This window comes from Puma concolor, chromosome A3 (assembly GCF_028749965.1).
Source record: "Puma concolor isolate L17-30 chromosome A3, mPumCon1.1.hap2, whole genome shotgun sequence".
In the NCBI taxonomy this organism is placed as follows: Eukaryota; Metazoa; Chordata; class Mammalia; order Carnivora; family Felidae; genus Puma; species Puma concolor.
In genome coordinates, this window is record NC_141669.1 from 111,229,819 (window position 1) to 111,256,956 (window position 27,138).

Genomic DNA, 27,138 nt, shown 5'->3' on the forward strand with positions numbered 1-27,138 from the left:
CGAGCTCTGGGCTGATGGCTCGGAGCCTGGAGCCTGTTTCCGATTCTGTGTCTCCCTCTCTCTCTGCCCCTCCCCCGTTCATGCTCTGTCTCTCTCTGTCCCAAAAATAAATAAAAAACGTTGAAAAAAAAATTTAAAAAAATAAATAAATAAAATTTTTAAAAAATTAAACTAATTTAAGTTTGTTGGACCTGTCTTTAAAGTTATCAGCAAAGGTCAAATAAGCTCATGTTATCTCTGTTGCAATTTGTTGATGATAGTTAATTTTGTCTGTCTCAAAGTTTTCATGGGTAATTGTTAAGATAACTTTCAAGGTCCTTGGTAACCTGAAACTTTCCAACTAGGATGGAATTCTAAAGGTTTGATTATTGAACATAGGTTTGTGTTTTTAACTTCTTATTGCTGAGAAATTAAGGCTATTCAGACCTATTGGAAAACATGCTTTGTACTTAATTGGTTCATGAATTTACCATCTAAAAAAATTCTGATGTAAACACCTCTCCATTGGTTACTAAGTCCTCAATTGGAGACTAAGGTTTTCTGAGTTAAAATTCTGATAAATGTACTTAAGACTGATGAAAATCAAGAAAGCAACTCTGTATGTAGGAAAATAGGAGGTATATAAGAAAGATATAAGGAATGGAAATACAGTTTCATTGAGGGTAGAAGAAAGTAATTTTGTCCTAAATGAGACTGGTTATTTGGAAAGAAATGGCTTTGGGACAAAATTTAGAAACAAAAGAAAGTTATAGAAGGTTAAGATGAATGGAATTTTAAAAGTACACTAGTATAAGGTTGAAATCCTGCTTTTCTCTCTGCTCAAATGACAAAGTTTTCTTGAGCTGTTGATCTGCTCTTGATAAGACAATGAAAACAAAGGTTTGTCCTCCGGAAAAATCAAAGTTTTAGGTCTCATCTCTATCAGGTCTTTGATTAGTTAGTTAAAACTTCTGAATGTTAAAGGAGCTAGGGTTTTATAACAACTGTATAATGCTATACATTCACCTTTGGGATCTTTTATTGCCACTTTGGTTGAATATATAAAATTGTAAGATTTGTAATGATCTGTAATCCTATTTAGGATGCACTTATGACTTCTGGGGTTTTAACAAACTTCTCAGGATTTAAATTTTTTTTTTTAATGTTTACTTATTTTTGAGACAGAGAGAGACAGAGCATGAACAGGGGAGGGGCAGAGAGAGAGGGAGACACAGAATCCGAAACAGGCTCCAGGCTCTGAGCTGTCAGCACAGAGCCTGACGCAGGGCTCGAACTCACAGACTGTGAGATCATGACCTGAGCCGAAGTTGGACGCTTAACCAACTGAGCCACCCAGGCGCCCCGTCAGGATTTAAATGGTAAATGAATTCTTCTTGACCAATTAGGTCCTTTTATTTGGGATGTTAAGTTATTTGTAAAAGCTCTGTCATACAATGGTAAACCTTAGATTGTATTGCACAGGTAAATGTTGTAACTGCCCGAATATATGCAATTCCTAAAATTTTAATGTCTTGATATAAGGTCATCATTTAATATTCTGAATACTTGAGATGTTATGTGTCACAGAAATAACCGAATTTCTTTGTCAATTACATCATAATGAACTCTCATCAGATCTTTAACGATGTCTATTTCTGAGATTTTGCCATTTATAATTGTTCTTATTCTCTCACAAAACGTGTTTCTTCTTCAAGGAGATTTATAAAAAGGACGTTGGGGATAAATACAGGTATTTGACATCTTTAAGATTAATACTAAAATGGGTAAAAATTTCCAGAATTAAAAAGCTGCATTCAAATTGAACAAGAATTAAGAACATGGGATTAAATGAACTAAGGAAGATTATAGTTTTGTGATTCTTGTTGAAAATATTGCTGGTTCCCTAATGTTTCCTTTTCCAGATTAAGGAAACTTTCTCTTAAGATATCTAGGATATACAAAAATGTCATAAAGTATGCATTTGTAAACTGAAGCATTTATCTTTTCTCTCTACATAATTCCCCTGAAATTCAAAACTCTCAATGAGTATTCTTTCTTTCATAGCAATTACAATTGTTTGCATAAATTCAATAAGAATCTTTTCATCTTATAACAGGTCACCATTTGGAAATACTGGTTATTTTACCAAGGCTTTGACTGGAATGTCATATTTGAGGATGACATTCATAGACTCAGATATAACCAGACAACTTTAAGGAATTAGGGTTGGCTTTATAAAACATGGAGCCATAAAGCCCCTTGGAAATGTTGGTGCCTTGCTTACAGAGTTCCCAGGAGCCTCATCAGGTAAGTAAAGAAAGTCACTTCCTGGCAGGTGCAGGAACCTCAGGATATCTTGGGGACCTCATGAAGAGGAATTTGCCCAATTCTACAGGTATTGCAGGCCTGTCTTATGGCAAGTATTTGGCTTGGCTTCTGGCTTGGAGAGGCTACTAAAAGTTCAACCCAGAGATTCCTTATAAAAGGTTCCAACAAAGCAAACTTTGAATGATCCCCATGATCAATCGCTATTCTTGCTGAGCTTATGTAAATAATTAGGCCAGATTTGTTAAGACTGGATTTGTTCTACAAATGCACTTGTCTCAATTTGGCTGTCTCTGGAAAGGGCCGGGGGGGGGGGGGGGGTTTAGAGAGAACAACTATGTTTCAACAATGCACCGTTATGGATGTTAAATTCTAGTTATGATTGCCTTTAAATGTTTGTTGTTTGCCTAAACTAGACAACTTGAGATAAACTTCAGAAAATTGTCACAGTATTTCATGTATAGGCAATCTTCTGTGCTTGTTATACTGTGGGGATAATAATAAGACCCCATGGGCATATGATTATTTAAACAACTGGAAAACAGGATGGATCTCTAAATATGCAACCCATATGTTCCCTAAACCTGGTCTGACAGTTAGCAGAAACCCGCCCCTTTCGAAGACTTGGAGGTGGATTTTACAGACATACAACCAAATAGAGGATTCAGTTTCAGGTATCACCCCATGGGTCCATCACTCCAGAGCTAAGAAGGCCAACTCAGAGGAACCCTCAACCTGGCGCAGTGATCCAGATCCAGTCAACCTGCTTAAACTGACCCTCAAAAAGACACTGGCCCCTGAGATCTCCAGCCCTGCTCCAGCAACACCCTGGAAGCCGGCTGGCCTGAGCATGGCAGAAGCTTGAGGAATCAACAGGTGGACCAAGCCCAGGGGTTTGGATGCAATCTGCCAGCCCTTGTCTCTTACTGGTGTCGCAGCCCTCATCTTACTTCTTACTGTTGGGCTGATAGAGACTGCACCAACAAGCTGGACATGGGACAAAAGGTGCATGCCAGGTCTCACATACCTCCTCTGGATGGGAGGATTATTAAGTATTGCCTGTATATTATGATAACCTCTCTCACCCTCACGACTGCCGCTTACCCACTTTGCCCCCAGGATTGTTATATGACAATATGACAATAAGGCGTTCAGTGCCTTCACCTCCCTCCACAAAGATTGCTACAAGGGAAAAACACCCACTCTCTGTCAGTCACCCGATGCCCCGAGGACTAAGTATTGGACCATAGAGATAACCCAAAATGTCAGGAACCCATGTTACAACAAGGGCCTCCAGAGAGGGAAGCTTGCTACACTTACCTTCCTCAATGGGGGAATCTCGGGTGGGGAAGGGATGCAGGACAGGGCCCCTCAAAAGGTTAGAAAGGATACCCAGGACAGGGCCCCTCAAAAGGTTAGAAAGGATACCCAGGACAGGGTAATATAAGCCATAAAGGCGACCACTCCCCCCGCAGCCTACCAAGGTTTGAGCCTTTTAGCCCTCAATCAGATGCTTACCAATTCCCCACTCCAATGTTGGACTAACACTACTCTGCCAGTCCTCCATAAAATAGATAATCACACCCAAACCTGCTGGATGTGCTTCCCCTCAGCCGGAGGGCTTAGCCACTCCTATCCCTTTGACCTGGGAAGCTCCTGAAAATCTCAAAACCAACACTTCTGTCTTAATTGGACCCCTGGCCACTGGGATCCATCTCACAAATGCCAACAATCTAATCTGTATAGTCCCTGAAGGTATGAATGGTACCTCTCTATGCGGAAGAAATAGAACCTTAAAGAGGAATGCAACCCTGTGTTCAACCCCTGGGGTGTTCTGTCTGTGTTCTAATTCGGCCTACCGATGCTTAGAGACCAACTGGACTCAGATATGTTATTCCATCTTCCTAACCCCAAAGATACCCATATACACTGAAGATCAGTTCCTAACAGCCTTTAGCCCCAAGTCCCGGGCTAAATGGGCAGTCCTGCTACCGGTTCTGATAGGAGCAGGAATTACAACAGGAATAGGAACTGGAATAGGGGGCACAGGTTCATCCGTAGGACTATACCATAGACTATCTCAAGAGCTAAATGACATGGAACAGGTGGCAGATTCTTTGGTAACCTTACAAAGCCAAATAAACTCTCTGGCAAGAGTGACCCTCCAAAATAGGTGAGCCCTCGACCTCCTCACTTCAGAAAAAGGGGGGACTTGCATCTTTCTGGGGGAGGAATGTTGCTATTTCGGAAACCAGTCAGGAATAGTTACAACTAAGGTTAAGGAACTCAAGGAAAGAATTCAACATAGACAACAGGAAAATATCAATCGATGGAAAGGATGGGATCCCACGGATTGGGCATCCTGGCTTCCTGCCCTGGTGGGGCCCCTCCTCTCCATAATTTTACTTGTATCCATCTGCCCCTGCATACTGAATGCCGTGGTACATTTTAATAAACATCTTTGGACTCACTTCACATGTTCCCATGTGAAAGTTTCTTAAGGGGGCACCTCATTGGCTCAGTTGGAAGACCTTGTGTGACTCTTCATCTTGGGGTTGTGGGTTTGAGACCCCACGTTGGGTGTAGAGATTACTAAAAATAAATAAATTTTTTTCAAAAAAAGAGTTTTTTTAGAACTGGAATTTCTGGCTCATAGGGACATGCAAGCTTCTTCTGCTTTATTAGGTATTACTAAATTGCTGTCCAAGGTGGTTATATTAATTTATACTCCCACCAGAAGAGTATGAGAGTTTCCATTTTCCCATATTCTGGCAACACTAAATAATGTCAAGCTTTTATTTTTATTTATTTATTATTTTTAATAATGTCAAGCTTTTAAATGTTGTTTTCCAAATTAATGGGTGTGATGGTATCTCATTATTTTAATTTTCTTCTATCTCATTCCTAATATTGTGAGCACATTTATGTATGTTTACTGGGTTTATGCATCTTTTTTTTTAACGTTTTTTAATTTATTTTTTGAGACAGAGAGAGACAGAGCATGAGCAGGGGAGGGGCAGAGAGAGAGGGAGACACAGAATCCGAAGCAGGCTCCAGGCTCTGAGCTGTCAGCTCAGAGCCCGACGCGGGGCACGAACTCACAGAACATGAGATCATGACCTGAGCTGAAGTTGGATGCCCAACCGACTGAGCCACCCAGGCGCCCCTGGGTTTCTGCATCTTTGAATTGCCAGTTCTTTGTGCATTTTCATATTGAGAGGTTTGTCATTTTTATTGCTTTACAGAATTGATATACTCTGTCAGTAATATTCATGGCAAATATCTTCTCCCAGTGGGTGTCTCGCCTTAAAAAAAAAGTTTTATTGAGAAATAATTCACATACCATAGAATTCACCCATTTAAAGTGTACAGTTCATTGGGTTTTAGTTATGGTCACAGATTTATGCAGCCATCACCACAGTCTAATTTTAGAGCATGTTCATCATCTCTTAAAGAGATCCTGCACTTATTAGCAGTCATTGTTCCTTCTCCCTCTCCTCCCAGCCCCTGGCAACTACCAATGTACCTTTTGTCTGTATCAGTTCGCTTATTTTGAGCCTTTCATAAAAATGGTATCATACAATGTGAGATCTTTTGCAACTGTCATCTTTCACTAAGCTTAATGCTTTCAAGTTACATCCGTATTATAGCATGGATGGTTAATTTGGTTGTTTATACCATGTGTTGTACATATGTTTCAAATTTTTTATTTTATCAAATACATCAATCTTCTTTAGATTTCTGATTTTTGTCTTGTTCAAGAAATCCTTCCCTTTCCTTGAGTTATAAAGATATTCTCAAATACTCCCGTCAGTTTTTCATATTTGAATTATCTGTTTATTTTGTATATTATGTCACATAGAAGTTTAATTCTTTTCACAAGGGAATTCAGTTGTTCAGTGCTACTTATTGAACAGTCCACCAGCTCCCCCATAGTTTGTAATGCCCCGTTTATTATACAATGAGGTCTCATATATGTTTAGGTCTGTTTGCCCCTCACCATGCCATTATGATAGTTTTAGAGTGAATGTTAACTACTAAAAGCTTTATAACATATCTAACTATTTGGTAGGGCAAGTTCCCTCTCCTTTTTTTTTTTTTCATAACCAACTTTGCTATTAATGACATAGGGATCAGTTAAGTTCCATTAAAAATATCCTGTTAGGATTTTGTTGGAAATTGCATTTAACTCATAAGAGTATTTGGGGAAGAATCAACATTTTAATGAGCATTTGAATAAATGTGGGATATATTATCTTGTAATCCATGTTTCATTTTGCTACTTTGCTCAGAAGTAAATCCTGAGATAAGAATTTAAGTGCAAGTACCTATTTTGGGAAATAATCCCAGGAAGAACCAGCTGGAGAGTAGGGAAGAGATTCAGGGCAAGGAAAGCAGTTGAAGTGCATGATTTCCAGCAAGTTATCACTGGGCAGCTAGAGCTTATCCTACTGAGGAACCTTGAGAAACGCCATGGAGGGTGTGCTTCTGAGTCATCCTACCTGAGGAGGGATAAGTCGGGATATTCATATAGCAACTCCGTTCAGTCATGGATTGAGGGCTTCCAGCCTGCTGACATGGAAGGTGGGCAGACATGCAGGGAAGTGGTTAAGTGCCAAGGAGCACCAACAGCGTCTGGGAAGCTACCAAAGGGTCTTTTGAAAACTCAGTCTCTGGGCACCTGAGTGGCTCCATTGGTTGAGTGCCTAACTTTGGCTCAGGTCATGCTCTCACAGTTAGTGAGTTCAAGCCCTGCATCAGGCTCCCTGCTGTCAGCATAGAGTTCCTTTTGGATCCTCTGTCCCTGTCTCACTGTGCCCCTCCCCTGCTGGCCCTCTCTATCTCAAAAAAATAAACATTAAAAACAATTTAATGTTTTTTATTTATTTTTGAGAGAGAGAGAGACAGAGACAGAGTGTGGGTGGGGGAGGGGCAGAGAGAGGGGGAGACACAGACTCCAAAGCAGGCTTCAGGCTCTGAGCTGTCACCAAGCAGAGAGCCGGATGCAGGGCCTGAAGCCACGAACGGTGAGATCGTGACCTGAGCCGAAGTTGGACGCTTAACTGACAGAGCCACTGGTGGACACCCTTAAATAAACATTAAAAAAAAAGAAAAGAAAAAAGCATGTTTCTCCCTGTCTAAAGTCTTTTACTGTAGAGAACTCCAAGTTGGCATGGTGTATAGGTTTCTCCACACCAACTACCAGTTCCTTTCCTGCCTCACCCCATCTCCTTTTCCAGGAGGTCTTTTCTCTAGCCACATTGAACCACTATCTATCCGTTCCCTCAGAAGCTGCTGGTTTCTGTCAAACCCTCATTTCTCTGCATTTGTTGTTTTCTCTGCCTCTAATGCCCCATCCCTTTTTCTCTTCCTGGAAAACTCTTCTAGAAGGCAGTGGTTAGGAAATGGGCATTGGGGAAAGATAGAGGTAGAATCAAGACTGAGTTCTAATGTAACCAGCATTTTCTTTGCTTAGTGAACACTGCCAGATGACAGGATATAGAGAGCAGAGTATGAAGTTGGGCAGGCTTGAGGGTTTGCAAGAAAAGATGATGGAACATTGGGGAAAAATAAAAGAGGTCCAGGGAAGGCTGATGAGATTTGCTATCTGAGCTATGATGTTTTTCTTTATTGTTTCTCCATGAAAATTGCAAAAAAAAAAAATTATTTGTCAAGGGAAAAACCTGCTCTGATACTTATTTGGGAAAGTCACTTAATCTTTCTGAACCTCAGTTTCTTTATTTGTGTATAAGAAATATCTCTAATTCTTACCTTATAGAACTATAGTGAGATATATTAGTTATCTCTTCCTGAATAACAAATTTATATAGATTTCAAGAGAGGACAATACTGATCTATGACCAGTAAGATCTAATCAGTGTTTGCCTGGGGCAAGGGTGGCAGATTTGACTGCAAAGGGGCCCCAGGGAACTTTCTATGATCATGGAAATTTCCTGTATCCTGACGGGTTGGGGGGGGGGGGGGGGGTTGGGCAATGATTTACAACTGTATACATTTGTTAAAACTCATTGAACTGTGCATTTAATTATCCATTTTATTCTAGGGAAACTGTACCCCCAAAACAAAAAGATTATTGGGGAAAAGCTTTTCAAAAGATCCTCATTAAATAGATTGCATATAGTACCTCAGATCTAGGAGGTACTATGAGGAGAATTGCCAGATTTAGGGGGGCCCTGTTAAATTTGAATCATATCTAATTGTTTATGCATATGTACAATGATATAAAAGAAAACTATTATATGGGATACATGCTAAAAAGTAATTGTTATTTAAATGAAATAAATTATAAGTATCTAAATTATATACTTCTTCCTTTAATTATATTTTTTTGACCTTTTGGTTCTTTTTTAATAGTTACTTGTTTTGTGGAATTTGCTTATGAAAGTCCTTGCAAATACAATCTAAGTTCATTTCCTTTGTATCATAGCTTCTACAGTGGTCACATCTAACTTTTTTAGTTCTTTTGTCTATTGATCATTCATTAATGGAAAATATGTTCAACATTAGCATCATGAGCCAGTATACCGAACATGTACTAGGATAAAGTTGACAACCTTGAAAACTGCTCTTTAAATTTGGTTTCTTGAAGCCAATACCATCTTTCATGGCATGACTTGCTTTTCCATTCCTCAGTATTACGTTGTATCTCTTACTCAATAACTTTTTAAAATGTCCACTAACAAAACACAGCATTATTAATTTTTATTCCTTTCTTCTTCACTACTACACAAGGCGATTCCACTTGTTCCCAGGCTGTCAGACATGAGTATTTAGCAATATCCATGTAAAAAAATCAAATTCTTTGTAAGATGAAATCCATTTCAAAAAGTAGTCATGACAGGTGCTGTAAGAATTATCCACTTCAAGTTAGAATTTCTTTTTCTTTTCATAAGTAGTGTTGTCCCTTTTAAGAACAGTCTTGATACTTAAAGGGATAAATTTTTCTTCATCAGTCTTTCCTTTAATACATACAACAGTTCCCTTAAGCAATGGGGTGTTGCAATAACACTTTTCTTTTCAGTTTGCATAATCCAATTGCTAAGAAGATATTGTAAACTATGAACAAGAAATAAATTGGTTTCACTTAATGGATTGTTTTTATTATTTAAAAAAAATTTTTTTAATGTTTATTCATTCTTGAGACAGAGAGAGAGACAGAGCATGAACGAGGGAGGGTCAGAGAGAGAGGGAGACACAGAATCTGAAGCAGGCTCCATGCTCTGAGCTGTCAGCACAGAGCCCGACGCGGGGCTCGAACTCACGGAGTGTGAGATCATGACCTGAGCCGAAGTCGGCCGCTCAACCGACTGAGCCACCCAGGTGCCCCTAATGGATTGTTTTTAAAGCCAGTAAGAATTTTGGGAGCTTTTTTTTTTTTTTTTTTTTTTTTTTAAGAATGAAAGTAAGATTCCAGTGCTTCAAACAAACTGAGAATTCTCTCAACTCCATTTGTTAAAGAGAGCTAACAAGAGAAATGAAAAATACAAAATGCCAGCAAAATCACAAAAATCCCTTAATTGTTCAGTTTGAATTGTATAAATGCTGGCATAAGAGAGCAATTAAAAAAAAAGAACAATTTCATGACAATTACATCAAAGAAATGGAAGGACATGAACTGCCATTTTAGCAACCTTATGCACAATATAAGCAGGACAGCCAACAGCTTCCATAGAATCATTCATGCTTTACCTTCAGCTTTGAATAGACAATGTCTGCACTTCGTGCAAACATCTACCAACATTTGTATTTGTATGATTTCCACCAAAAGCAGTACAATTTTCTTTATTAACTCCTAACTCTATTAGAGTCTGAACAAAAATTTTCTCTTGTGTCTAAAGTCTCGTTTGGAAGGGATTTTCTCAAAATAGCCTTACAAATGAGCCTTTTCACAAGAAGAGTATTGCACAAAGGAAAAAGTTTTCTGCATTGTCAATCATTACTTGCATCCATGATAATGCCGTCAAAAGATGAACCATTTAGAGCTTTAATAATCACTACAACAGCAAATGGAGTCATTTCATTTTCAATTACTGCAGTAGATTTTTTGTCCTGGCATTTGAAATTTTGCTTATAGTTTTGGAATTAGAAAATACTTCAGGTAGGTCAACTAATCTTTGACAAAGCAAGAAACAATATCCGATGAAAAACAGACAGCCTCTTCAATAAATGGTGTGGAGAAAACTGGAGTGACATATAGAAGAATGAAACTGGACCACTTTCTTACACCACACACAAAAATAAATTCAAAATGGATGAAAGACCTAAATGTGAGACGGGAAACCATCAAAATCCTAGAGGAGAACACAGGCAGCAACCTCTTTGACCTCAGCCAGAGCAACTTCTTACTAGACATGTCACAGAAGGCAAAGGAAACAAAAGCAAACATGAACTGTTGGGACTCATCACGATAAAAAACTTCTGCACAGAGAAGGAAACAATCAACAAAACTAAAAGCCTATAGAATGGGAGAAGATATTTGTAAATGACCTGAGAAAGGATTGGTAACCAAAATCTATAAAGAATTGATCAAACTCAGCACCCAAAAAACCCAAACAACCCAGTTAAGAAATGGGCAGAAGGTGTGAACAGACATTTTCCAAAGAAGACATCCAGGTGGCTAACAGCCACATGAAAACATGCTCAACGTAATTCATTATCAGGGAAATATAAATCAAAACAACGATGAGATATACCACCTCACCCCTGTCAGAATGGCTAAAATTAACAACACAGAAAACAACAGATGTTGGCAAGGATGCAGAGAAAGGGAAACCCTCTTGCACTGCTGATGGGAATGCAAACTGATGCAGCCACTCTGGAGAACAGCATGGAGGCTCCCCTCAAAAAAATAAAAATAGGGGTAGCTGGGTGGCTCAGTCGGTTAGGTGTCGACTTTAGTTCAGATCATGATCCTACGGTTTTTGAGTTTGAGCCCCACATTGGGCTCACTGCTGTCAGCACAGAGCCCTCTTGGAATCCTCTGTCCCCCTCACTCTCTGCCCCTTCCCTGCTCATGCTCTCTCTCAAAAATAAATAACTATTAAAAAAAAAAAAAAAGAAATGATGCTGAGACAACTGGATAGCCACATGCAAAAGAATGAAGTTGGACCCCGTTACCTCACACCAAATATAAAAATTAACTCAAAATGTACCAAATGTACTCAAATGTGCCTAAATTTAAGAGCCAAAACTGTTAAACTCTTAGAAGAAAATGTGGGGTAAATCCTTGTGACCTTGAATTAGGCACTGCTTTGTTAGATCTGACACCAAAACACAAGCAACAAAAAGAAAAAAGAGATAAATTTGGATATCATCAAAATTAAAAATTTTGTGCTTCAAAGGACACTATCAGGAATGTGAAAAGACAACCCACAGAATGGGAAAAATTTTTTTTGCAAACCATATAGCTGATAAGAGACTTTTATTTAGAATATATAAAGAACTATTATGGGGTGCCTGGGTGGCTCAGTAGGTTGGGCATCTAGCTTCGGCTCAAGTCGTGATCTCATGGTTCGCGAGTTCAAGCCCCATGTCTAGCTCTGCAATGACAGTGCTGAGAGCCTACTTGGGATTCTCTCCCTCCCTCTCTGCCCCTTGCCCACTCATGCTTTTTTCTCTCAAAATAAATAATTTTTTTTAAAAAGAACTATTACAACTTAATAAAAATAACCAGATAAAAAAGAGGCAAAAGCTCTGAACAGACATTTCTCCAAATGGCTAATAAGTAGATGAAAAGATTCTCAACATCGTTAGCTATCAGGGAAATGTCGACCAAAACCTCAATGACATACCACTTCACACCCTTTAAGATGGCTATAATAAAAATATACATAATAATAAATATTGCTGAGGATTTGGAGAAATTGAAACTTGCATATATTGCTAGTGAGAATGTAAATGGTGCAGCTGCTTTGAAAAATAGTTTGGAAGATCCTCAAAAGCTTAAAGAGTTACTATATGATCTAGTAATTTTAGGCCTAGGTAATACACCCAAGAGAACTGAAAACATATGTCTCACTAGAACTTGTACATTAATGTTTTCATAGCAGCATTAGCTAAAAAACATAGTAAAAATGTGGAAATAATGTCAATGTACATCAACTGATAAGTGGATAAGAAAGACGTGATTTATCCATGCAATGGAATATTATAACCATAAATGTGAAGTTTTAATACATGCTACAACATAGATAAACCTTGAAAACATTATGCTAAATGAAATGTCAGTCACGAAGGACCACATAGTTATAATTCCATTTGTAGGAAATGTTGAGAACGGACAAATCCATAGAGAGAGAGAAAGATTCATGGTTGCCTAAGGCTGGGACCATTGGAGAGAAATGGGGGAATGGCTGCTTTAAGGTGTAGGTTTTCTTGTTGGGGCGATGAAAATGTTCTAAGTTTGGTTGTGGTGGTGACTGTACAAATTTGTGAACACACCCATAGAACTGCAAAAAAAAAAAAAAAGTAAAGAAAAAGATAATAGCAACCATCGCAAGAACTGAAAAGGTTGTATTTGATAAATCCCATGGCTGTGTCCTTGAATTTGTCACAAGTCCAAACTCCTATCACTAATGGTAGCTGGGAGTTGAATCTTGAAAGGATTGTGAACTTCAGATTAAAAAAAAAGAAAATTGAACTCAGTATCTGATGCAGAAAAAGATGAACTTCTCTGCCTGCAAAGGAGAGCTGTACTTGTAAAGCACAGCCTCCCTGAACAAAGCCAGAGGTGATCTTATATGTTTTGGGAAGCCCCGCGTTCAGGGATTGGAGGTATTTCAGAAGCAGAAGCATCCAGCTCCCTATGAACTGACTTCCAGCAGTGTTAGTGTGGTCTCTAAGGCAGCTGGAGACCCGGGGTAACTTCTGAAGCTTGGTCACCCGAGCGAGACACTTGCTGATTGGCTGATGTCTTGAAGCGTGGAGCTGCCAATGATTGGCTGACTTTCAGAGCTAGTGGCTGTCATTGATTTACTAACTTTCAGATGCATAGTTACCGGAGTGAAGCTGTTGTTGACTGGCTGATTTTCAGAAGCATAGCCACTGGAGTGAAGCAGTCACTGATTGGCTGATTTTCAGAGCTTGTGTTTTGATGTGAAATTATCTCTAAATAATGGTAGTTACTTGTTCACGACTCGAAACTTGAGCCAAGAGAAGTCCTTTTTTGAATAGGAATACGTACTTTTAATTTCTAGTCCTTTCTTTTGGTCTTCCCTCAGCTAAACCTGCTGGAGGATCTATAGGTATTATCCAGATCTTTTTATTTGCAGAGGTAGGATATTTCAACTAGAGTTACCATTTAAGCGATTTAAGCTCCAATGACCTTGGCGGAAAAATTGTTCTAATATTTTTGTAATTGATTGCAAAAAGATGGATACGGGGCACGTAAGGCAGCCTGACAAGTCAATACGGGACGCAAAACAAAATCGAAATATGTCCTGCATAAGTGAAACTCCTGATAACCCTAACAATTAAGTATTTCCCCCATTTTACACACGAAAAGACTGAGTCTCGGTGCGTTAGGTTTCTCATAAGGACAGGTCGAGCCAGGATCTGAACAGTAAAGGGCAGGGATCCTCTGAGAACCTATGAGCCCCTGACGCCCACGCCCTGCGCACGAGTGTGAGCACACTGCTAACCTGAGGTCGGCTAGGAATCTGCAGGATGTTTGAAGGGAGGGTGCGCAACTGATTAGCAGCGGGGAAGAAAAGAGAAGCGAGGCACCGGCCTGGGACATCTGGAAGACCGGGCGGAGAACCCGGGCAGTGCTTTAGGTTCTCGCGGCGCCCCGGGACCTGGCTGCTACAGCGGAAGGCTTCGCTGGAGGCCGAAGCCGGCAGAGCGGGGCGGGACGCGGTAAGGCCCCGCCCCCGGGCGCGTCCGTGTGCGTGGCTGGGGGCGCAGCAGAGTCCCACTCCATGATGCGGGATCTGAGGACAGGGCAGAGCCCTGGCGTGGAAGCCCTCACCGTAGGGACCCGCATTCCCAACGTCCCGCCGGGCCGCCTCGCAGCTTAAGGAGGGCGCGGCCCTGCGGCGGTGCGCCCACCCTCATCCCAGCGGGTGCCGACGCCCCCATCCACGCTCTGTGCGCGCCTCTGGCCCCGCCCCCGCCTCGACGTGCCCCCCGCGCGCCGCGCCCCCCGCCCACCCGGCACGCCCAGCCGCCCCGCCCGGCAGCCGCGGGCCTGGAGCTGCCCCGCGGGCCTGAGCGACCCTCGCAGCCGCAGCGTCCTCCTCCGCCGCCATGGACGTGTATCCCCCGCACCGGCTGGGGCTACTCCGCGGGCGGTTCCCCGGCGGCCCCGGCCGCGGGTCGCCCTCCGTCAGGTACGCGGGCCGATGCCGCAGAGGGGAGGCCGGGCTGGGGGTTGCGGACTGTTGGGGTCTGGCGACGCCTCCCGCCGCAGGGCGTGGTCCGACATGGCTTCCTTGCAGATGGTTTTCCCTAAACGGCTGCCAGAGAAACGTTTCCCCAGGAACGGCGCCGTGTGTAGCGGCTCCCACAATGGCTCCCCTGTAGACAACTCCACAGCGTCTCCTCTATAGAGACCCCCTACTATGACATCTCCGCCTCCGTAGGTTTCTCCCAGAAAAGATTTCCCTGTGGAGAACCTCTGCAGTGGGTTCTCTATGCGTAACTCATTTGCCTTCCCCTTGGAATATTTCCCCCAGAAAAGGTTATCTATGGAGACCCCCCCCACAGTATTCCCCTGGATATAACCCCCAATTAGGTTCCCCCAGAAACGACTTCCGTATAAATCTCTCCTACAGTAGGTCTTCTCTAGAGCCTTTCCCTTGACAGCCGCGTCCCTAAAGAGTGCCCCCCTCCCGCCCCCTGCATATACACACGCTGACAGCATCTTCCTTATTGCGCATTCCCCCACCTCCCCATGCCCCAGCCTGCATCGCGACGCTCCCTCATTCCACAATAGGGAGCTCAGGTTGGGGGAAGGTGGAGGTCATTAGGCTCGCAGGAGAGAAAACTAACCGGACAAATAGGAAAAAGAGGCCAGAACTCCCGAAATTAGCGGACCCCAACCCCTGAGGAATTGGCAGACCCCAAGCCCCTGAGGTTAGAGACCGAGCCTCTGCGTGCTTCGGTATGGGGATATTGGGGAGGGTCCTCGCCCCCTTTCGTTAAAGGAAGACCCATTTCCGATTTCTGCTCCCAGTGCCTTTGGGGCTGACCTTGATAGTCTGGGCATTGTTTGCGATGGAGCTGTTATGGGGCCGCCCGCAGAGAACGGAGATTGGAATGAAGGAGCATTTGCGGCCGAGATCGTTGAGAGGGAAGAAAGGAGAGAGAGCGGAATGGGCTTTGGGACTGCTAAACTGTCATTAAATCAGAAGAGCGATTTTTTGTTTTCCTTTTTCTGTATTTTAGCAGTTTAGCAAAGAAAATATGTTCCCTTGAAAGGAAGCTGTTAACTTATATGTTAAAATGGCTTTTCTTGTATTCTTGTTACGGTACTTAAAGCATTGTATTTTTAACTTTTTGCTCGCCAATCTGTTTTGTTTTTGTTTTGTTTTAACAAGAACAAATTCACGGAGAGCAAGAACTGAATCTTAGAATCCTGTATCTCTCTTACTTCCTGGCATTCCTTCCCCCACCCCAGCAACTAATGCACATTTGTTGAGTGAATAAAGAATGGAGGAGGTAGGGCTCGATACCCATTTGCCTTTGGGAGTCCTAATTTGCTTCAAATTTGGCAGGTGACATTGTTGGAACTCCTGCTCTGCCCTTCAGTGCAATTCCTTGTGTTCCAAGTGTTTAGCTGCTTATGGTAACCATCTCCAATCTGTCCTAACATTTCTGGCAGCCACTTTCACTGTTAGAAAATATTTGAACTCTGTACAGAATAGAAACTGTGGAGGATACTTTTTTTTTTTTAAGTAGGCTCCATTCCGAACAGTGGGCTTGAACTCGTGACCCTGAGATCAAGAGTTGCATGCTCTACCTGCTAAACTAGATAGACACTCCTGCACAGAACACTTTAGAATTTAAAGCAGCCATCCATTAAATCTAAGCTCTGTGTAGACGTGGGGTTGATCCTAGATCATCTTCAGCTTAGGAATCTTGAGTCTTTGAAACTTTTAGGAGAAAAAGGCTTCTCAGTGAGGGGCGCCTGGGTGGCTCAGTCGGTTGATCGACCGACTTCGGCTCAGGTCATGATCTCGTGGTTCGTGAGTTCAAGCCCCGAGTCGGGCTCTGTACTGACAGCTCAGAGCCTGGAGCCTGTTTCGGATTCTGTGTCTCCCTCTCTCTCTCTCTGACCCTCCCCTGTTCATGTTCTGTCTCTCTCTGCCTCAAAAATAAATAAACGTTAAAAAAAAAAAAAAAGCTTCTCAGTGAAATCCATCTCTAACTGCTGCCTTTCTTGTTTCTAGGAGCATGACAGTGCACAGCATTTTTTTAAATTAGTATTTTTATGTTAGATTAATGTTGTTAATCATAAACTCTGAATCTTAAGTGGTTTGAGTGAAACTTGTTAGTCCTCAAAGGATAGTGCAAGGAACCGCAAGGCCTGGCTGTTCTATATACCTTTGGTAAAAGAAATTTAGTCAAGGTTCCCCTCCTTTATCCTACCTCCACAGAACTGAACATGCTTTTCTTACTCATTTAAGCCTTTTCCTGACTTTGGGCATTGAATGGCAGGTATGGGCTTAGCACTTTCCTGTCACCCATATTTGGCTGCTTTGCTGCACTCTGACTCCTGACTGATGAGAGAGGCAGGCCTAACTGGTGAAGTCACATTCCTAAAGACCCATAGATAGTACTTTGCAAGTATGTGGTTCTCTTCTAGCAATGGAGTTCATTTTCACAGATGGAGAATAGAGATCAGGAGTTAAAATGATACTTAGAACTAGAAGCTTCTTTATCAGGATATGGTAGTCATCATTGTTGCCCATCAACTATTTTTGGCTTCCACCTCCTGGGCATGTGCTGCAATTATACTTGCTTGCCCCCTTGAAGTTGGGTATGGCCTTATGAGTTGTCTTTGATGAGTGAAGTGTGCTCAGAAATGGTAAAAGCTTCTGGTGTGTAATTTGCCACTATCTTTCCCTCTCTTATGGTGACTGTTAGTGCTTCAGCTGGTGGCTTGTCCATTAGTCTGGTACCCCAGAGCAAACCTCCAGGTAACCTATGTTTGACATGTAGAGCAAGTAGTAAACCTTCATTGTTTGAAGCCACTGAGATTTTGGAGTTATTACCAAGTAACTATCTTGACTTGTACTAAGGAACCAGTGGAAATAGCTGAAATATGCTTTCCTCTTTCAAAAATCTTTTTCTGCAGAGGGACCTGATCCTGCTCAGGACTTGTTTATTAGTTTAAATTTTACTGGCCTTTATACATATATCACCTGTGCTAGGTGTTGTGGATTCAGACAAGGCAGGCCCTGCCCTCAAAGAGCTCCTTTATAAGTGGAAAGAGAAATAGCAAAAATCATAATAAAGAGTGTTGAGAAGAAAAAGGGCTGAAGGAGCAATAATGTTGGAAGGCATAGTCGGTTTTGAGCTCAACTGTTGGAAGGATGAGGTTGCCATTACCTATACTGGAAACACTGGAATTAGAGCAGGTTTGTAGAGAAAATAGAGTTCAGTTTTGGCTTTATTCATTTTGAGTTGCCTAATAGATATCCAGATGGAGATATTAGATCTGGAGTTGAGGAGAAAGACTGGGACTGGAACTACCATGCTGATGACTCCCACATTTTTATTTTATCTATGAGACTGGGTAGAGATCCAGGGAGTAAATGTAGATAGAGAAGAAGACCAGCATCCAAGCCCTGGGATAGTCCATATAGGAAAGACAGTGTAGAAATGGTTTCCAGTTTGGAAACCATAATGGACAGTGGCTTCCTACTTTTGAGATAGGAAAAAAATACAGGACAATCATGGAAAGTCAAATGACGGATACTGTTGATGAGCTGGTGAGACTAAGAATAGACCATTAGATTTGTTAACATGGAGGTTATCTGTGACCTTGACAAGAACAGGTTTGGTGCAGCGGGTTTAAGAAAAAATGGGAGAAGAACTGAAGACAGTGAGTATAGATAGCCATAATGATGTTGTTTCAAGGATTGAAGAGCAGAGCCCTATGGGTATGGCTATGACAGACAGCAAAATAATAGGGTGTGGCTATAAGGGCAGAGTAATAGGGCTGTGGTTGGAAGAGTGGAAGTGTTAGAGTTCTTTTTGGTTTTAGGTGGGCAGACATTATAATCCATCTGAAAATGTTTGAAGTTGATTAGTAATGATGGAGTACAGAGAGGCAAATTGGTGATTAAAGAGAGAGAAGGGAAAATTGCAGGGGTGAAGTCCTTGAGCAGGTGAGAGGGAATAGGGTCTAGGACATAAATGGATACATTGGTCTCAGACTAGATAGGTACATGGACAGTTCATCTTTGGTGAGTGTATGGACCCAAATGCTGGTGGGTTGGTGATCGAGAAGCTAAAAATCTTTAGGGAATGTAGAGAACTGAATGACCCAGAGGTTTGTAGGTATTTATAACAAGAAGGGATAGTGGAAGAAGGGATAACAGGTAGTTATTGTTGGATGACATGGAGAAATCAGCCAAAATAAAGCAAAAAGCTTAATTTTCTCAAAACCAGAAGACATGAGTTTCCAGATTAAAAGGACTCACCATTAGTCCAGCACAACTAATTTAAAAATATCCATGCCAAGGTAGAACATCATGAAATTTTTGAGCACTATAAAGACAAATCACATAGATAAGGTCAGGAATCATAGTATTGTAGCAAAATTGGAAACTAGAAGCTAATGGAGAAGCAGTGCCTTCTGAAGGAAAATGGATTCCTACCTAGAATTCTGTATCCAGGCATACTCTCAGGCAGATGAAGGATGAAGACATTTCACACATGCAAATTCTCAAAGTTTGACCTTCCATGCACCCTTTATTACGAAGCCGCTGGCAGGGGGCACCTGGGTGGCTCAGTCAGTTGAGCATCCAAGTCGATTTCAGCTCAGGTCATGATCCCACAGTCATGGGATTGAGCCCCGCGTTGAGTTCTGCGCTGAGCGTGGAGCCTACTGGGGATTCTCTCCCCCTCATTCTGCCCCTCTCCACCCTTCATGCACACGTAGGTGCGCTGTCTCTCTCTTAAAACAAACAAACAAACTAAAAAACACTGGAAGATGTGCTCTAGCAAAGCAGTCTGATTAAGGGGTTCCTGTGCTGGGGATCCTCTATAAGGGACTCATAGGAAGGGCTTTCTTTGATACCTCTGGAAATTACCAAAGGGCTGGGACCATTTTGTATTACCATTTCCCACATTGCTTACCCTGGTACTTAGATCAGTGTCTGGCACATAGACAGCATTCACTAAATATGAATTGCTATTGTAAGCTATTATGAGATATTGCTTGCATGAATTATTTATTGAATGAATAGAGAGTAATTACAGTTGAAGCTGTGGGCTATGTTAAATTTCAGGAGTGTTCAGAGAATGAAGAATCATATGTGAGCTAGATGGTGAGAAGTGGTTCACCATAGTGATGCTGTATACAGTGCACTTTAGTAAAGTCTCACAGAAACAAGTTACTTCTTCAGGTGATACATATTGGCCAGTGGCCAATACACATGGTACTCTTGTAGTTTACAGATCTACAGAAGTAATAATTACTATTGTACACATAATCCTGCCTTAAGGAAACTCAGAATGCAAAGCAAGGCTATGACTTTGTATATCTGAAAATGCAAAGCTTTACCTCCTATACTTAGATGCTGGCCAGGGAGGCTTGGTGTGGTGTCTATAGAAGCAAAGATGGTTGTCTTATTTCTGGCCCAGAGGTAGAGGTCTGAGTATTTGTCTTTTTACTTGTGTCTAGGATGACTGTGTACTGAGGACTCTTATTTAGTGAATACTGTGGCATTAATAGTGCACAGTATCTTGATAATGTTTCCTAACTCTTGGGCTTGTCTATGATGTTCTAATTTTTAGAGAAGGGAGTGAATGAGATGCAGATGCCCTCCAGAGTTACACAGCTTAAATTATTGTTGTTTTTGCCCTGAAAGTTTAAAGAAAAAGAACAGAAAAAGCAGAGTCTGCAGCTGGGGTGTTTAAAAATTTTATATGTCGGTGTCTCAGTCGGTTAAGCATCCGACTCTTGATTTTGGCTCAGGTCATGTTTTCACGGTTTATGGGATCTAGGCCTGAGTTGGGCTCTGTGCTGGGAATGTGGAGCCTGCTTGGGATTCTGTCTCTCTCTCTGCCCCTCCCCTGCTCATTCTCTCTCTCTCTCTCTCTCTCTCTCTCTGTTCCTCCCCACCCCGGAAATAAATAAATATTGGGTGGCTCAGTTGGTTAAGTGTCCAACTTTGGCTTAGGTCATGATCTCATAGTTTGTGAGTTCGAGCCCTGCATTGGGCTCTGTGCTGACAGCTCAGAGCCTGGAGCCTGCTTCGGATTCTGTGTCTCCCTCTCTCTCTGCCCCTCCCCTACTCACACTCTTTTTCTCTTTCTCTTTCAAAAATAAACATTAAAAAAAATTTTTTTTAAATAAATACTAAAAAAAGTTTTATCTGTGATTTTGAGCCCCGGTTTGAGGAAAAGTCAGCTCACTTGGTATGTTTTTTATTTTCAACTTCTTATTTTGAAATGATTTTAGATTTATAGATGAGTTGCAGATATGGTAGAGTGTTCCAATATAGCCCTTATCCAGCTTACTCTGATGTTAACATCTTATGTATAACAATCTTCATTTATCAAAATCCTGGTATAGTGCTTTAGTTTACTAAGTGACTTTTGTTTACTTGGCTTTTAGTATTCCAGACTATTTATTTGAGTTTCCCCAGTTTTCCCACTAATGTCTTTTTTCTACTCCAAGATCCAAAGATCCCACATTGCATTTAGATTTGGCATGCATTTAATAGTCAAAGAAGTGAGGGGAAATAATTGTGGATGCTTTCTGAATGAAGACTTGTGAAACTGACTTTACAAAGAGCAGATTGTGTGAGGAAATGCTCAGAGAAAGCCAGAGAAGAGGAAGAAAATGGAAAATAAGATGTTGTTCCACTAGAGTATCATGAGAACAGACTTCCAGATAACATTTTCCATGTGTGGTAGGTAGCATTTTATGAAGTCCTTGAATTTAGTTTGTGGAGTATTTTGTACACCCTAGTTTATGAAATATGTGTAGACATGAATTGCAAATGGGCACCAGTTTTAACCATTTTAGATAATGTGGCCTATCAGGAACTATGTTTGCTAGCTGGTCCAAGATGCTTAACAATAATGACTTAACTTGGGGGGTTATTTTTTCTTAAAAAAGATGTTTGTCGGGGCGCCTGGGTGGCGCAGTCGGTTAAGCGTCCGACTTCAGCCAGGTCACGATCTCGCGGTCCGTGAGTTCGAGCCCCGCGTCAGGCTCTGGGCTGATGGCTCGGAGCCTGGAGCCTGTTTCCGATTCTGTGTCTCCCTCTCTCTCTGCCCCTCCCCCGTTCATGCTCTGTCTCTCTCTGTCCCAAAAATAAATAAACGTGGAAAAAAAAAATTAAAAAAAAAAAAAAAGATGTTTGTCTAAGGAGTGTAGGCTAGTCCTGGTGTAAAGTCATCAGGGAGGGAACCAGGCCTCTTCTGTGTATTTTGGTATTCTTAGCAAGTGGATTCCATGGCTTCATGATCACAAAATCGCTGGAAGAACTCCAGCTATCATGTCTGTCAGGCAAGGGGAAAGAGAAAGGACAGCTCTCCTAGTTAAGTTGATTCTTTCTCTTCAGAGAGTTTCCCCAGAAGCTTCCACATGATAGCTTCTGCATGTCTCATTGGTCAGCCCTAGAAGCAGAGGAACTGCACCATTGCTTGCCCCAAATAAAATTGGGGTACTGTGAGTGAAAAAGAAGGGGAGAATGGATATGGATGAGGTGATTGTCTCTCCCTCAGTGAGGTAGCATCCTGGAATGAAAGTTACATTACTTAGGATTACTAACAGCTTTGGTGAGCTGCACCAAAGAGCTGGGAGAAAATGAAGGTCATTTAAATAGTTGATGATGCCAGTGCATTTCTCGTTCATATCTTATGTGTGTATCTCAGTTTATCAGTGTGTAAATCACTTTGAGTTTATATCACTTATAGTCAGTGGTTAATCATGTTTTGACCATGACAGTGGTAATGTTGGCTTTGCTTTTTCCATTGTAAGTTATTGCTGCAGCAAAGATACCAGTAGGAAATGACGTTTCTTGCGTTGCTACACATCCTGTCTTCTTGCCTTTCTTCCAAGTCTCTAGTTTTTTGTTGTTGTTTTATTCTGTGTTTTTTTTAAGTTTATTTATTTATAATGTTTATTTATTGGGGGGGGGGAAAGGCAGAGAGAGAGGGAGACACAGAATCCAAAGCAGCCTCCACGCTCTGAGCTGTCAGCACAGAGCCTGATGTGGGGCTTGAACCCACAAATCGTGAGATCATGACCTGAGCGGAAGTCGGACGCTTAACCGACTGAGCCACCCAGGCACCCATAAGTTTATTTTTTTAGTAATCTCTACACCCAACGTGGGGCTCAAACTCAAGACTCCTAGATCAGGAGTCATGTGCTGCACTACTGAGCCAGCCAGGTGCCCCCTCAAGTCTCTAGTTTTGCAAGGGGAGTAAATAATTGCCACTTTAACTCAGAGCCAAGTTTCTTAAACCCTGGAAGTCCTACAATAGCTTCTTTTGGGGCACGTGGGTGGCTCAGTCGGTTAAGCATCTGACTTCGGCTCAGGTCATGATTTCCTGATTCATGGGTTCATGGGTTCAGGCCTGCGTCTGGCTGTGCTGACAGCTAGCTCAGAGTCTGGATCCTGTCTTCAGATTCTGGGTCTCCCTCTCTCTGTCCCTCCCATGTGTGCACTCTCGCTCTCTCTCTCTCTCTCAAAAATAAATAAAACATTAAAAAAAATGTGAAGAATTAATGAGTTGGGATAAAAGCTGTAAGTATTGAAAAGAGATAAAATTGCTATGATTTACTATTTGGAAAACTATGGTAATAGGTAAAACTATTAGAACTAATAAGAGTTTATCAAATTGTTTGAAAAAGGTAATGGACTCAAGATCACATTCAAAATGGGAACAAAAGCTGTAAAATATCTAGGAGTCAACCTAATAAGGAATGTGTAAAACTTATATAAATAAAAATATAAAACTTGACAGAAGTACGTAAAACAGGAGAGGAATGAATGGAGAGATATATCATGTTCCTGAGTGGGGAGCTCAGTGCTGACCAGATTGTATGATCACAATATAAATTCTCAGTGGGAATTTTTCTGGAACTTGACAAGCTGATTTTATAATTCATCGTAAAGAGAAAATGTTCAATAAAAGCCATAGACTCTTTGAAACAATGATAGAAGGACGTGCACTATCAGATAAAAATAATCAGATCAGATAAAAATCTATTAACAAAGTTCAAGTAATAACATAAAACTCTGATTATTGTTTTAAATGTACTATTTCTGTGAGAATAGGTAAGTAGATCAAATAAAGATTGAAAATGTGGATCCAGCTTTATATAATAATTTGTCATACACTAAAAGTGTCATTCTAGATCAGAGGATTAAAAAGAATAATATGTAGTCTTGGGACAATCATTTATATTTTGGAGGAAAAATACAGTTATATTCCTGCTTCACAAAAGTAAAACAAATTTCATAGGAATAAAGAGATAAATGTTTAAAATACACACACAAATAAAATGGAAAAATTGGCATTTTATTATTTTTTTAAATAATAGTGAGTGGGGAAGACACAAAAGGAAGACATAAAACTCCTAAGCCTAAAAGTAGAGTTAGGCAGATTTAGTTCTGTAAAACTTGACAGCTCCTGTGTGAAAGATACCATAAACAAAGTCTAGAAGTTTAGAGAAAATACTTGCAACATATGACCAAAACACAATTTTTAAAATATGATGGAATATATAAATTATTCAGACCCCCCATGACTAAACAGAAAATGGGTAATGAACAAGAATGGGCATTCACAGGGGTGACAGGTGGCTCAGCTGGTTGATTGAGCATCTGATTTAGGCTCTGGTCATGATCTCAAGGTTCTTGAGTTCGAGCCCACATTGAGCTCTCTACTGTCAGCACAGAGCCTGCTTTGGATCCTCTTTCGCTCTCTGCCCCTCCCCCACACGTGCACACTCTGTCTCAAAAATAAACCTAAAAAAAAAAAAGTAGGCATTCATAGAAAAAGAAATATAGATGATCAGTAAAACATTTGACAGCCTCTCTAGTGATTAGGGAAAAATGTAAATTATAATAATTCTAACCATTAACATTAATTGAAAAGTGATAACACATGGTTTAGAAAGATGTGGGGAACAGGTATTCTGGTATATGTAGGTGACTCTTTTTAGAAAACAATTTGGCAAGATCTATCAAAATTTTAAATGCGGATACCTCAACTTGCCAGTGCTACTTTTTAGGTCTCTACCTTGCAGAAACTTTTGTACTTACGCCAAAGATGGATATAGTTATTCTTTGAAGCATTGTTGCTATTGCAGAAATAACAAATGTCCTGAATGTTCATAGTGGCTAACAAAAAGAATACAGTACAGCACTTTTAAAAATGCAGTTGAGGGGCACCTGGGTGGCTCAGTTGGTTGAGCGTCCAACTTCAGCTCAGGTCACTATCTCGCGGTCCACGAGTTCGAGCCCCGCGTCGGGCTCTGGGCTGATGGCTCAGAGCCTGGAGCCTGCTTCCGATTCTGTGTCTCCCTCTCTCTCTGCCCCTCCCCCGTTCATGCTCTGTCTCTCTCTGTCTCAAAAATAAATAAAACGTTAAAAAAAAATAAAAAAAAAATGCAGTTGAGTTCTATGTACTAACTTGGAAAGATCTTAATGTATAATGTTAAGTGAAAAAAGCATGTTGCAGAGCAGTTACATATCTCATGATTATGATTTCATGTAAAAACAGTCCACCTCTGAAAAAAGCCTCACCCAAACTATGTTACTGAGAGATTCACACCAAATTGTTCACAGCAGTTTTCTATTATAAGGTGAATCAGATTGGTGTGAGGATTCACTTTGTAAAACAATCCAAACACAAAGCATACAGAATATAAGGACAGTATATTCATTAATTGTTTAATTTTGAAAATAAAAAAGTTAACATAACTTATGGAGAAAAAATGGGCAAAAACAAAATTTTCATGTTTTTTTTCCTTCACTTCCAGGGACCCAGGATAATGAAATATAAACAGGAAAATATACCTGGCCATGTATATGGTAACTTGTAAAAGCAGTGACCAGTGAATTAACTGTTACATATAAACTGAAGATGGGAAAAACAGATGACTTTAGAATTCAGAATTACTGTTTTGTGGCAAACTTTATTGTCAGGAAATCACTGAGGGGTAGCAGAAAGGAAAAGTTCAGACTTAGGGTATCTGATGGTGGCTCACGTTCTGGGGTTGCTAATCTTTACTCAGCCTTGTGATTTTGGGTAAACTGCTTCTGTTTGGGTCTTGGCTTCTTCACTTTGTTAACTATCATGTCTAGATTTTGAGTCTGAATCCAAGAAAAGTTAGAAATAAAGTATAGCATACAAGTGGCATATTTGACATAAACCTCATTATGTTTTTGACATAACCTTTGATTTTTTTTTTTAACGTTTTATTTATTTTTGAGAGAGAGAGACAGAGCATGAATGGGGGGGGGCAGAGAGAGAGGGAGACACAGAATCGGAAGCAGGCTCCAGGCTCTGAGCCATCAGCCCAGAGCTCGACGCGGGGCTCGAACTCACGGACCGCGAGATCTTGACCTGAGCTGAAGTCGGCCGCTTAACCGACTGCGCCACCCAGGCGCCCCGACATAACCTTTGACATAACACATTTGACATAAACCTCAGCATCTGCTGAGACTACAAGTATTCTAAAAGAGGAACTTTGTAAAGTAGTGGTGACCACAGGCCATCTACCCGGGATGTGCCAGCTGTGCTCAGGTAGACCTAAAAGCTAGAGGGCAGTGCTCTTGCCGGACTTGGTATATGTTTGAAAGTTTCTATTAAAAAAAAGACTGGTGGATATACAGCAAGATGAGTGGTGAATTCTGGGGGTGAGGAACAATGACAATTTTAGTTACTTTTGTAATATTCCTTTTTTTTTTTTCATCAAAAAAAGGATAATACGTATTTTACATGTGGTACTAAGGTAGATAAAAGCAAGTATGCCAAAATGTTAATAATAGAGACTAACTCTGGGTGCTGGGAATACGGGTGATTGTGGTTTTCTCTATACTTAACTGGGATTTTTTTTAATAGGTAAGTATTTCAATAAGTGACAAGTTTAATGGTTTAGTGACAAATAATAGGCTATGTTCTGGTTAAAAATTAAATTTGGGAAGCAGGAAAATGTATAGAGGAAAGAACAATTTAGTTTTACTCATTTGACAAGAAAAGATACTAATTAGGAAAATGTCTTACTCTGGGAAAAGGAAGGTCTTTCTACATTTTATATGCTTCCACTTTATTTGACCAAGCTACTTGTGGAAAAGAAATGCTTTTTGCTCCTGTTCTCAGTATTGTCTTGGCTTTCCACAGCAGTAGTTGGGGAGCTGTTTGTTTCCTGGTCACATGACCTATTCATGCTTTTTGTCACTGGCTCGTTGTTAGTTTGAAAATCAAAGAGCTCTTGGTACCCTTGGCAGTCAGTCGACTGCTGTTCATTTGGGTTAGGAAATGGGCCAAAGGACCAACTTGATGAAATTGGTGTAGAGAATGGTTGCAAGATTGGTCTTGTATTAAATATGAAAAGGTGGGGGAGAGGCAGATAATTTCCCAAGGAAAGAAGCTTTCTTACCTTTAATCTTGATT

At 40.9% G+C, this 27,138-nt stretch overlaps 1 protein-coding gene and 1 long non-coding RNA gene across 4 annotated transcripts in view; both read left to right on the top strand.

Moving 5' to 3' along the window:
- Positions 1-2,634: 2,634 nt before the first annotated feature.
- Positions 2,635-4,775, top strand: LOC147582665 (uncharacterized). The gene is made up of 2 exons (XR_015249398.1): positions 2,635-3,682; positions 3,719-4,775. It is a non-coding gene; the product is annotated as an uncharacterized LOC147582665 (long non-coding RNA).
- A 9,688-nt stretch (positions 4,776-14,463) lies between these two features.
- Positions 14,464-27,138, top strand: part of DNAAF9 (dynein axonemal assembly factor 9) — a 130,917-nt gene continuing 118,242 nt past the window's right edge. For all 3 annotated transcript variants that reach the window (XM_086701797.1, XM_086701798.1, XM_086701799.1), the window contains exon 1: positions 14,464-14,654. In XM_086701797.1, coding sequence (XP_086557923.1) covers positions 14,572-14,654 — 83 coding nt within the window. In that variant the 5' untranslated portion in view covers positions 14,464-14,571. The remainder of the gene's footprint in view (positions 14,655-27,138) is intronic.